The 13,530-nt window shown below is 39.8% G+C and overlaps 1 protein-coding gene across 4 annotated transcripts in view; it reads right to left on the minus strand.

The window, feature by feature from the left end:
• NR3C2 (nuclear receptor subfamily 3 group C member 2) overlaps positions 1-13,530 on the minus strand; it is a 199,683-nt gene that overhangs the window by 29,261 nt on the left and 156,892 nt on the right. For all 4 annotated transcript variants that reach the window (XM_048942623.1, XM_048942624.1, XM_048942622.1 and 1 more), the window contains 2 exons: positions 2,427-2,765; positions 1,886-2,030 (listed from right to left, as the gene is read on the minus strand). In XM_048942623.1, coding sequence (XP_048798580.1) covers positions 1,886-2,030; positions 2,427-2,765 — 484 coding nt within the window. The remainder of the gene's footprint in view (positions 1-1,885; positions 2,031-2,426; positions 2,766-13,530) is intronic.

Consider the following 13,530-nt stretch of genomic DNA (forward strand, 5'->3'; position numbering starts at 1 on the left):
AACCAGACAAACTGACCTTGGTTTCGATACACAAACATACATATATATAGTATATATAGTTTAATACTACATCAGACTTTTGTTCTGAATCTTCACTCTTGCACAACTGTTTACTATGTTTTGTTCTTACCAAAACGTTTTTTATGCTGTATTGTATTGGTTGACTTGTACAATTTGAGTAATTCACCTCTGAGATGTTACGTCAAAATTGGGAAAGAGTTGCTTTTATTAAACAAGAATCACAAAATAATTTGTGTTGAGACCTTTGGAGGTCTCCACGAAAGGTTACAGCAGGGCTAACACCAAAGCTAGAGCTTACTGCTCAGGGCCCAGTCAAGGTTTGTACATCTCCAGAACTGGAGATTCCAGAGTCTGTGAGCACCTGCTCTGCTATCTCAACATTCCATTACAAAATTTGTTTCTTTCTGTCCTTTTCCAACTAGATCCTCAGCCTCAGAATAATTTCTGCATGCGCTGGCTTCCATACTTGCAGCACAAAATTCACGAGTAGTCTTGAATTCTGGAAGCTGCTTCTAACTGCAGTATCAAGACTGCTAGCAATTCATGTATACTTACATCTGTCAGTAAGACTGATTGCCTTGTCCAATAGATTTTGACCCCCTTGACTGACTTACTTCAGATGAGGGAAAATTACTTCTGTGTTCAAACGTATAGGTCTGCATTTTCTGCAGGAGAATTATATTCATTAAATTTCACATTTTCAGTTAGCTTTAGCAACAGATGCTTTTTTGGTGATAACTCTTTAACGTCCCAAGTCATAGTGGAGGTACTTTCAACAAGGAAAATGGCCAACAGTTCACTTTCAATCACATGCAGTGAATCACCAGATTCTTCTCTCAGAGGGAAGAAAAAAACAGCCCACAAATGATCTTCCTTTGATACTGCTCACTGCTTTAGGACCAGATCTCATATGCATTATTTAGGAATCCTTAAATCAAGTTAAAAATACTAAGATGACAGTGAAAAACCATCTTTTCGAAGAAAAAAATTTTTAAGCATTTCAGAAGATTTCAAGAGATTGGGTACTAAGTTACTTTTTGTTAATTCTTCCATTTTTGTTTTTTTTTTTCCCCCCTCTGTTTTTATTCCACCTTCAGAAGCATCCATATCCTACTGATTACCTCTCATTTTTACCTCGAGAAAAAAAATACTTTCTGGGATAAGTACATGACATGACCACAGTTTGCATGTGTATTCAACTTTTGACTTTACTGGCTTGGAATAAACACCAGGCAAATGGAATAGAAATCAAATTATACTCCTCAAAAGCAAAGCACTACAACACAAATTTAAAACATGAAGGAATATACATATGCAGAAGGAATGGTTCCTTGGTTGATGCTTTTTTTTCTCTAAACGCATCATAAAAAAAGTTATGTTTCATTACTGAAAAAACATTTTTGCTTTTCATGATTGCAAAGAAGGGTAATTAAAGACTGTCAAGAAAACTCATTGAAGAGCTGTATACTCTTAACAAAAGCACTATTATATGACTGCTCTGAAGAAAAAAACCAAACCAACAACAACAAAAAAACCTGGCAATTTAAATGTTCACATTTCCTAGAAGTCATATCCTTCGCTAAGCTCCAGTAGATAACAAAAAAATGTTTCTTTATAAATCTCAGTTTTGTATCAGTTATATTTCAAGCCAGCAGCTTGTTCCCAGTTTGTGAACACATCCACATATGCAAGGAGAAATGGATGGCAGTAGCGAGGCTTCACTAATTGAAAACTGAGGCACAGAAAAATGTTTCTAGCCACTTCTCAAACTGAGATTAGCTGAAATTTTCTTAGACTGAAAACCAAATAAAGACAGAGTAATCCTTCCAGCTTGAACTGAAAAGGACCATTAAGGAATACTTACTCATCAAAAATCAAGTCTGGAGCAAAGTAGAGGAACTGGCTGTTTGTATGTTTGTATGATCTCCAACTCAAGGCAAACGATGACAGACACATCCACGAATACTGAATTAAAGTAATTTGGTCCTCGAGAGGCAAGTTTCTAAATCCTAGAGAACAAAACAGAAAATGCACATGAACTATGTTGTGCCCTTCAAGGGCTGGCAAATACATCACCCATTATTTTTCTAGTATTATAGTCAAGAACAAGAGCAACACTCCCACAAAGTACATTTCTGAAGAAGCAAAACCATAATTTTTCATTCTAGTGACAAAACATGTTTTCTTCTACAGAGCCTATTATTCAAAATGAAAGCTTGTTAAATACCTATCACAAACATATGAAACAAACATGACACAAATTAAAAAAACAATCTTCTATCAGGCTGCTCCCCTTATGAAGATTTTCAACCCAGGCCATAGTCAAAAGATGCAATTAATCAGGCAAATAGTTGATAAATCTAGAAGGCTGACCAGAAATTTCACCAAATGCCCCATGATCCTACCTGGAAGTATCTTTGCCCACTTTACCACCTGAATCATCTGCTTGCCGGCCAGGCGGTTTAAGGTGGAAAGCAGGTACTCGGCTGTGTCTGGTTTTGAGCTGTCGTATCCTGCGTACACGATCTCTGGTTCAATGCTTTCAAGGATCTTAACAGGAGAGGGAGTAAGTGCTGGTGAGATGGCAGACATGTGGGGGACAAGTGCTGTGTTTACAGGGGGCTCAGTTACTGGAGCAATGTACGTCGTCCCTTCCTCAGGGCTTTGGGGTGGTGGCTGCTGCCGCTGCTGTGGCTGTTCCTCATGCATCCCTTTCAATTTGCCCAGTTTTTTGGACTTCCGGGCTGTGAAGACAAAAAGCACAAAAACCAAGTCAGTAGAGAAAACTGTGAAATGCTGGCATAAGCTTGGCTTTACAGAAAATCAAAGCAGAAGCAGCACTGTAAAACTTTGAAAGTGAAACAAACACTGAAATCACCAGGACCTAAGAAATACTTTGCCTGCAGCACTGTTAGAATGGGAAAAGGAACAAAAGAAACATTTAAGTTCAATTTTTATTGCTTTAGTACGCATCTACAAGCATCAGTGTCCAGTAATTTGCATTTCTATGTCTCTATATAGACCTGCATAAAACATCCTAGTTAAAGCAGCAGGTACCCTAAGCATTTCAGTTTATTTGTACTATAGTTTAGATGGATGTCCACAGGCTGCGGACATCACCTACGGGTTTGTAATTCATGTTCTGACTGCATTTTGTAATCAGAAGCAGCCCTCCCTGGCAATGCCTAAAATTAGCAGACCTGAAGCCTTCCTAAGCTTGGGAGCCCTTGTACACACCCTGACTGTGCCTCAACTCGAAAGGCAATCAATCCACTCTGAACAGCCTAATCTAGTCAAATCCCCTTGGGTTTGCAGCTTTGATCCTTCCTTAAGAGCCTCCTCCTCTCTCAGTGAGTTCTGAAAAAACACTATGAATAGGTACCCAGTTAGGCAAAAAACACTAAGCCTCACATAACACTTCTCCCTCACGTCTATCAGCTCTTGGTGATCAGCTTTCCTCTATTCTATTTATTTTTTGCTTTAATGCTAACCTTCTTACTTTCTTTTACTAAATGTTCTTGGAAGACAAGAACACTAGAGTGCTTTCACTCCTCGCAGAGAAGCCAGCCGTACTCTGTGGGATTCATTTCCAACATTGCCATGTGAAGGATGGATATTTAAGTAGGTAGTAAGCCCTGCTCACACACCAGCAAAATTAGCCTACAGTGTGCTGAAAGAATGGGAAATAGAAAGCAAGAAGATTAAGCAAACAAACACACAAAACACCAAGGAGCACAAAACAAGCCCACCCCCCCTTCTTCTAGTAGCTCATTACTATTCTCAATTTTTGAGCTCTAAGCAGTGTTTTCCACTGATACCTGAATATGGAGAAATAAACTATTTATTCATTTTGTGTTCCAAACTCAATTTCTAAGGTTAAACATACAAGTAAAGTTGTATTTCAACACAATGTTCCTCTCCTGTTCAGTGTACAATATATCCAGAGGAGGCAGTGCAGTCTTGTTTCCTGTCATCTACCCTGTTCCAGTTACTCCTTCTATCTGCAATTCATGTCAATTGCAGGGTCTAAGCACACTTTAGTGGCATTGCATTACACTGGAACAAAGTCCCTTTTTGACTTAGGCTAGTTTTGCATGCCCGGACTTCACCTGTGGAGAAACTAAAGCTGGTAGTGGAGTTACACGCTGAGGAACAGGAGTCTTTTATCTCTGCTCCCATGTCGACTGGGAGAAAACAGAGATGGTGCCAGTGTGGAGCACAGCCCAGGGTCCTGTGATTGTGTGATGTGCCTTAAAATCAAGCACGGGCCAGATACATCATTTCCACGCTAAACACAGTGCAAAGTGGAGGCAAAATAGCAGTCTCAAATTTAAAACTCTACATAAAGCACCAATTAGCTGAAAGTTTCCCCTGTACTCTGCTACACATACAGATGGACTGAATATGAGGCAATGGCTGGAAAAAGTAAAATAATCTTTAGAAACAATAAACTAAATATAAATATTCACAGCTCTTTCAGAGCAGCTTCTCTCAAATCTATTCTTTTCTGATATGTCTGTACACATCTAAAACTCCTGTCTTGACTCGTGTCTCCTTCCAGTTATAACATCCCTTTTTCTGTCATCAGTAACTTCATCTGTAAGTGTACAAGAGATCCACAGAACTGCCTCAGTACTCTTTTAAAAACTCTTAAAATCTAGAACTTGAGAAAAATCTCCTGAACAGATGTGCTGCCTTTGTCCTGAGACTACTGCTGGCGATGGGGCCAAGTAGTGCTTGTCTGCTTCCTTGAAAATAGGGCTGCCTGCCCAGACCCACAGGCTGTGGACACACTGCAAGGCAGGATACAGCTGCCAGCACTCAGAACAACATGAGTCCCAATGCAACAACAGCCTGCTGCTGCCAGCACTTCCTTACGGCACAGTACCTTGACCCCTAAGGATCTAGGGATAAGCTGGCTCCAGGAGCAAACTTGTTTGTTAGGGAAATCCCAGGAGGTTGTGACATAAAATAGCAGTGGTACCACTCACATGCAAGATCTCAAAGGTCAAATAGGCACTCCTGGACTATCGTCTTAAAAACTCATAATTCATTGCTATCACAGAGCATATTGAACCTCACAGGAAGGGCAAAATCTGAGCATCAGATTGGTGCCATTTCCATCAGCCACAAAATAAAGCTTCTCCTGACATTGCCAGGAGATCTGCAAAGAATGTCAGAGATCTTTGTGCAACACTTCTAACTTCCTCTTTGGAGAGTCAAACACCATTTCATTAATTAATTTGCAGCACTAATTTCTGTTTTCAATCACCTCATTTCTCTGTGCCTGCAAATATCCAGACCGACTGATGCAGGTTGAATTTTTTAATAAAAGGATGAGATAGGCAAATAAAAAAAGTGCTGGCACTAATAAACTAAAATTTGAAATTATGTATCAGTATCTACAGATACTGTACAAAAACTTCCTAATTACCTGAAGTGTTAGCATGGATTACATAGAGAAACACTGACGTTGCCATAATTGGAGATGATACAGAAGGTGTGAGACAAATGTTAGTCAGGAGAATCCACTGCAATGGATTCTGTTCTGAGAGCAGACAAATAAGCTGACTCTTCAACCTCCCTTCTGATACTATTTCTTACTTTTATATTACTAAGCAAAAATGCTCATTCACACAACGAAGCACAACTGAAGGATTTTTCATCCTCTGGTGCCTCAAGTTACATAGATGCTGGCACCCATTCTTCAAGATGCAATTTTTGTTCTTAGTATCCAAAAAGCCATTTTACAAAGCTGCAGCTGATCAGACATTTTGTTAAAAAAGCTTTTTCCTTACTCTGCAAAATAAAGTGGAGGGCGTTACGGAAAGGCAGTGCAGACAACTGTTAAATTTAATTCTGAAAAGTAAGTGAAAATGCTGTTTTTCCCTATTTGGAGCAGTTGCACCTACAGGATGACGTACTGGTGAGATCACTGTGAGCATTAAATATAGTTCACATTTATCTCAGAAAGGCAAAGCTGAGCTTCCGCATTTTTCAAAAAAAAAAAAAAAAGAAGAAAAAAAAAAAAGAAAAAGAAAAAAAAGAAAAAACATCCCCAAAGCAAAGCAAGAACGGCCAAGTTCAGCAGAACATTGGATGATGAGTTGCCAGAGCTATCAGTCACTGAAAAGAGAGTTGGAAAATAAGCCTGGAGGAATGGATAGAGATTAATGCTTGCTGCTGTTACTCATTAAATTTTATCAGGCATTGGTTTTTTTCTGTTATCAAAATAGAACTAAAAATAAAGAACTTTACATATCTTTCATGTTTGCAGAGACCAAAAATGCATTCTTACCATAACACTACCAGAATAAGAAATCTATTGGTTTAACAACTCCATCAGGTACACAGTGATAGAGATACCTGATCACATATTTTTGTAACGTAATTCTGCACGTTCTATTCACTGAAATCCTCATGAAGAGAATAGAGAAATAGCATTCTTCCACGTATAATACTGGCATAAAAATATGTTTTAGTTTCATTTTGTTCCGTTATAATGCCTTTAAAATGAAGCTGAGAAAAACATTACTGCTTGACAGTCATGTTTACAGTGAAGAAAACTGTATTTTTCATTTGGCTTCATGCCAGCTCTCTAGCTCAACTGGTTTGTTAACTCCCACAGAAACCAACAACTAACGATTAAATACAACGCAGAGAAGTACATCTTTGGAGCCTGTCTTTTGGAAGTGTTTTGCACATTTGCTCTCTAATTGGAAAACCAACCACAAAACCACCTCCGAATCTGTGAGAACAAGCCGAACTTATCAGAATACCCATGTGGAAATGTTGGCAAAGCTACAGGGTCAGCAGACAGACCAGGGGGCAAGGCACGTATGAGGCTTTCAGGCCTCAGATGAAGCCTAACAAGCACTAAGGATTAGGATAGGACCATCACCAAGATGGTAGCACCATCACGAGTTTCTTGCCCCTCCTGCTCTGTGCTATTGCAGCCAAGATATCATATTATAATCCCTGTATTTTTAAATAACTGAAGATTGGGTAAGAACTGAAGAAAAACAAATAGTGAAAGATGCACTGCAGGTATACCTGAAGTTAACACTTAAAACATCTACTATGATTTTTGTTAACTATTTTAGGAGGTCTTGCTCACTGCAATAAAAACAAATATTGAAATAAGGTGAAGTAGCTGAAAAGTTATAAAGTTGCACTTTGAACAGGCATGCCCAACAGACCTCCACCAAAGCTCTAGCAATAAATCATACAACACAGAAACAAATAAACAACACGTCTGACTAAATATAGCAGACTGTTTCCCTGGAAGAGACAGACAAAAGCTGGGCAGACGTTTACCCAACAAGTTCAAAGGACAGCCTTCAAGTCTATGAAACTATGTATCGTTCCACGTGCTTGAAGATCTCAGCAAGAGCAACCTTCACAAACAAGCACAGTTGCTCATAGCCCTCAGCAAGAAGACTGGACTTTACAGCTAGAGAGCAGCTACTGACTGGAGAATAGGGTGGACTCACATTTGCACAACAGGCTCCTCAAAACTGATGCCTCAGCTGTTAGACTGGTGGCAGAAAATCACAACTGGGAGCCCTCTGGTTTTATGATTGCAAGTTTTCACGCGATCTGCTACACAAGCTGGATCTAGAGGGGACTGATCTATATTCCACCCGTTCCCAAGGAGTAAACACGAAGTAAACACAGCCTCAAAACTGGGAACTATTTTTCACAGGCTCAAAATCAGTAATTTTCATCAGCATTATTGTTAAAGAAATGGGGTCCAAAAAGCCAAAGAACAAAATGCTGTCAATAGTAGACAAAAGAGCACATAAATATTATGATTCAGTTCAGCAATTTTGTAACAGTAATATCTAATTTGCAGAATTGTATTTATGTTTAACTTCAGCATAGAAACAATCTAAAAAGATCCTGCAGTTAATTCGAACAGGCATTCAGTGCTCCAAAGAAAATCGGAACTTCATAAAATTATCTAAACTTTTGTGTAGGTATATGTGAATCACCATCGATATTCGATTGATAATCGCTTGCAATCGATAATCTCCAGAAATAAGAATTCTTCTTTAAAATATGATGTTCAGAGCTTGCCTGTTGCCTACCAAAATCAATAATTTATATTCGCATAGGTCTATCAGAGCCAGGACCAAACTGATCTTGATTCAACAGATCTTAATTTCATCCATGCCACAGAATATATTTGAGTATGTGATATCAAGTGCACATTATACAAACATATGCTACCTCTGGTACAAAGCAGAGAACACTAGCAAAAGAAAATGAGAAACCAAATGGACATGAAAGAACATAGCACAAGAAAAGATTATGGTTTAAAAAAAAAAAAAAAAGGCAGTAGGTAAAGGAAAAGAAGAAAAAAAAGCCATTTCAGTAAATAGATTCAAAAGACAACTGGGAAAAAAAAAAGCAGCCACATGCAATTCAAACAATGTAAGAGATGCTGCAATACAAACACACTTTGAATATCATCAAAAACCTCCTCCCCACTCAAGCTCATCTATGATGGCCTTTGAGCCTACACTGCATTCCTTGCCAGCAGTACCTGCATGTCAAACACCTGAGCTCCTCCACCCAGGTCCCATCCTCACTTGCTAAAGCTCTGCACCTGAACTACCACTGCCTCCTTCCAGCCTTAAAACTTGTTAGCTTTGCCCCTTAGATCCTCCACAAAGAGCCCCAGAGCTTTCCTGCATTTTCCTCCCCTGCTGCCTACAGATGTGACCTGGGGCACTTTGCTGTACCAGCCACTGAAGGACTGAGCTGCTGAGTCTCCCCTTGATGCAACCACAATAGCCTTTAGGTAGACCTTCCTAAGCCCTCACCAATCAGATACGTTTTCTCACTTGCTTCCAATTTTGCATAGATAAATGCTCCATCATAATGCCACTTTTTTCTCCTTCGAATCTCTCCATCATGTTTGCCTGGTGTCTCCATCTCACTTGCTTCAGTGAGCTGACATCTGTTCTCATTAGCTATTTTACTGCTACCACAAACAGTGCATCCCTTCCCCCAGTCTGTTCTTGACATACACGAAAATTTTGAGCTATCTTGGTACAGACACTTCTTTCACTTAAGTGTCTAGCACAATGGGAATAAGATTTTGCTGAAAAATTTCTAGATAACAATATAGACATTTTACATATATATACACACACAGAATAAAGTGAAAAGCAATAAAGCAAGTGAGATCTTACAGCATTAGTCCTACAAAGTGCTTTCAGACATGCATCTTTTACTTTTCAGGAAGTGCAGAAGGAGACAGGAAAGACAGGATCCTAATGCTCCCTTAAACTCGTTATCGACTTTGGGAAGTGTACTGCAACTATCTAATTAGACCTGTGGTAGATGAAGAACCTCCAAACATGAACCAGGGTGTTGTCCTAAACATAAGCAGAAGTCCTGAGTACAAATCTTTGAGATGCATATGCCTGAGCAGAATCACCAGTTCAACTGGACAGATCAAGAAGAGAAAGTAAATGGAAAACAACAACATTGGCAAGGGACAAGTTTTACAGGAACTTAAAAGAACACAAAATTACTTAAATTTATCATGTGTGACAGTGCCACAAGGACATTACACTTGCAAAGCAGCGGCCCTCCAAGACTGGTTTCTGCAATGGCATTTGGGATGCACTGTACAGACCATACAGTTTATCTAAATACACAAAGAAAGACCACAGCTGGAGAGAAAGAAAATAATCATCCCACCTTTTACCTTTCAAAAACTATTACTGTCAGCTCTGTCCCCAGGGAGACAGAAAGTGATACAAAATTTTATCACTTGATGTGAGCCTGAGGTATACAGGCAGAAATTTTAATTTAATTAAGAAAGCAATGAAAATTTCCCCCTTTTTTTTTTTTTTTTTTTTTTTTTTTTTTTTTTTTACTCTCTATCAGTAAAGCAAACTTTTAGCAGAGAATAAGATCACAGCCGATGACTAAATTCAGCAGAATGAAGTGGTAAGCATAATGGAAATAGTGACATAGTTTGGCACTGCCAACATCATTAGCAACTGCTTACTAATTAATAAGTAACACTTAAATCTGTCAGGATTGGACAGCTTAAAGACAAGGAATAAACACGCATGAAGTCTGATCTATGGACATGTCATGTTTTCTTTTCTTTTGTCCAGACCCGGCAAACATCCAAGCACATCCACAAATGCCAGTCTTGCTCTCATACACCCAAAGGAAAGCATAGCACAGGACAAAGAAGAAGTTCCTACAGTATGTTTTAATCTACATAAATGCACACTTTTATAATTGTGTTCATTAAACATATTCTTAGTGTTTATTCTAGTTTGATCTAAACTACAAATAAAACTGATTGTAGCTTAGTGACAATGTATGCCACCCCAAAAGTAATACTTCCTATTTACTGCCATGGAAGCTACAATAAATACAAAGAGCACAATAACACTAACTGATAGAGCAAATTCTAACTTACAAAATACTATTTTCCAACACAAGTCAGGACCATTAGCTAGGCATTGAACAAGAGTCTGCATGCTGTGTTTGTAAAAATCTGCACCAGCAGAGTGACCCACTGTTTCACAGTTGCTATGATGGTATCATTGTTAGGAAAACATTGTCCATGCAGCCCATTTTTCATTGGCCTGAACAGATGGAAATCAGATGGTGCCAAATCAGGACTATACACTGGGTGTGGCAGCTCAGCCAAGACTGGCAAAATGCTTGGTCTTCGAACTGGTATGGGATTTGGTATAGCCATATTTCAAGAGAAAGGTTGTCTTGTTTGATCTGACTCTCGAAGTCTTAGCCTTCAGTTTAGTCCATGTTATGATGTGGCAGTCAGAGTCGAGGTTTCTCTGGGTTCCAGGAAATGCAGACGGATCACTCCATTCCTATCCCAAATCACACTGCACATCACTTTACTCACTGAGGGCTGCATCTTGAACTTTTTCTTTGATGGGAAATTCACGTGTTGCCACTCCAGGAACTGCCCTTTTGACTTCAGCTCATAGTGGTGACACTGTGTCTTGTTACTGATAACAATGTAATCCAGGAAACTGTCACCTTCCGCCTCATATTCAATCCGACCTGACAAACGCATGCAGTACTCTTTCTGTTCCTGTGTGAGCTTTTGTGGGACCAGGCACAAACTTTGTGATATTCCAATGCTGTCACCATAGTTTATAGTGCATTAAATCTGATATTCAGCTCCTTACAGAGATCTCTGCTCATAATCTGCTGATGAGCCAATCTCTGCATTTTGCAGTTGTCCATGGCCATCCAGAACATGGCTTGTCTTTCACACTGCTCTCGCCACTGCTGAAATGCGCCACTCACCACCTCCCTGTGCTCACATCCACTCTTTCATCTCCATAAACGTTCAGCAAGCGTTAACAACTGTCAACGAGTGCAATTTTTTTCTTTTCTACATGAAGGAATGCACTGACACATCTTTGACAAAATGGTATCTGAAGAGCATTTGAAGCAGACTGCCCCACTGCTGACATCTGCTATAGCAGTAAAACGTAGTGGAATAGTGGCTAGAAGATTCAACTTCTACTGCCATGCCACCACTATGCACACTGTTGCTGTGGGCCCATATAATAAAATAGGAGTCATTGCTTTTGGACAAGCTCTTGTATTTACTGCTTTTTACCTTGCTCTCTTATAAGACAATTTCAGAAATGTTTGCATTTTGCTTTGTATGGAACAGATTCCAATATACATTACAGGGCAATGCTTGCTCCAGTACAGCACTGCAGAGCACAGAGACAAAGTTTGTGAAGCACTTCATCCACTTGCTACTTGCTTTGAGCAGCATCAACTACACTTTGCTGATGCACCGTGCTATTAATCTCCAACAGTGGGAATTTCACAGTATCCTCCATCTTTCTCCAATATTTAATTACTCTTGGATCATACTTTTCTGTAGCAAAGTTGATTTCTCTTCATCGTTCCCACAGTAGCCATAAAGAGCAACTTATCTTTCCTGCCTTCCCTTTTATACCATTTTTTCTGAACTGCAAAACCAGTATCACATCTTTTCTAAAATGTTTCTGTCTTCTACTCTAAAAAAAATGGAGCTTTTTCAACTCTTCCTTACAGACCCACATAAGCTTCTTATTATCCTTGTTCTTTCTTGGCTTAGGAGAAGCAGCTCACTCCCCTGAGAATGCAGAAGCCCTGTGGAAATATCTTGACAGACAAGACAGTTGGGCAATCACCAAGCTCAAGAAATTTAGCAAGTGTTGCCCGCTGCATTTGGGATTGGGATATACATACAGATTGAGGAACAAGACCTTGGAGAGCAGACACATGGAAAGGTACCTGGAAGATCTGGTTGACAGCAAGTTGAATGTGAGTCAACAGTGTGCCATGACAGCCAGAAAAGCCAACCCCACACTCTGGAGTGCACCAGGCCAGACATTCTGCCCTGTGCAGCCTTGCCTCGAGCACTGTGCCGTTCTGGGCACCACAAAATCAGGACATAAACCTATTAGAAAGCATCCAAAGGAAGACTATGAGTAAGGTAAAGGGTCTAGAGAGCACACTGTATGAGGAACAGCTGAGGTCCCTTGGTTTGTTCAGCCCTAGGAAGAGGCTGAGAGGCGGCCTGATGGCAGCCTAAAGCTCCTCAGAGGGAGCAAAGAGCCAGTGATGGGCTCTGCTCTGGTGACAGCGATGGAGCTGGAGGGAACGTGCTGTGTCAGGAGAGGGTCCAGTTAAAGTTAGGAGAAAGTTCTTCAGAGGGTGGTGTGCATGGAATGGGCTCCCCAGCCTTAAGCTGTCCAAGTACAAGGAGCATTTGCACAATACTCTTAGAGACATGGGTTTGAATATTGAGTGGGCCCGTGTGGAGCCAGGAGTTGGACTCGATGATACTTTTAAGTCCCTTTCATCACTTGATACTACGTAATCGTATGATTCTAAACTTCAGTTTTGATGGAAATGAAACCTTTTAAATATAAAGCTTCATAAAAAATATCAAGCAGACTATTAATGGAAACAGAAGAGACTCCCAAACTGGAAATCTCAAAAAGAGATGAGATGCCCATCGGGAAGAACACAAGTGCCACTAATCCCAACAAATGGAACAGGAATGACGGTGATTCATGAAGCTGTCCCAGCCAACACCACCTTGACCAGCAGTACTGAAAGTTATCAAGCCCACACTTGCCAGGTTTGATGAAAATGGAGTAATACCTTCGTATCAAATTAGATTTGCCTACTTTTGCAATAATTTAACTTTATAGGCTCATATTTAATGTCATGCAACCACAGCTCTTTCTTTTCAGCAGTTCCCAAAACAGCTGCTTTGAGGTATTTGATAACTACACACCTGAGATTTCCATTCTCAGTGTAACCCTCTGAACTTTACTGAAAATGATATCATGTTGATTTCAGTGGAACTGAAAATACTTTCAAATTCTGACTCCATTTACAGAGGAGAAACTCCAAATCTGCTGTTTCATGTTTACTTTGTATTTTGTTATCCAAATAATTAGGAAAACCGTAGACCCAGAACTGACC

The sequence above is a fragment of the Lagopus muta genome, chromosome 4 (genome assembly GCF_023343835.1).
Source record: "Lagopus muta isolate bLagMut1 chromosome 4, bLagMut1 primary, whole genome shotgun sequence".
NCBI lineage: Eukaryota > Metazoa > Chordata > Aves > Galliformes > Phasianidae > Lagopus > Lagopus muta.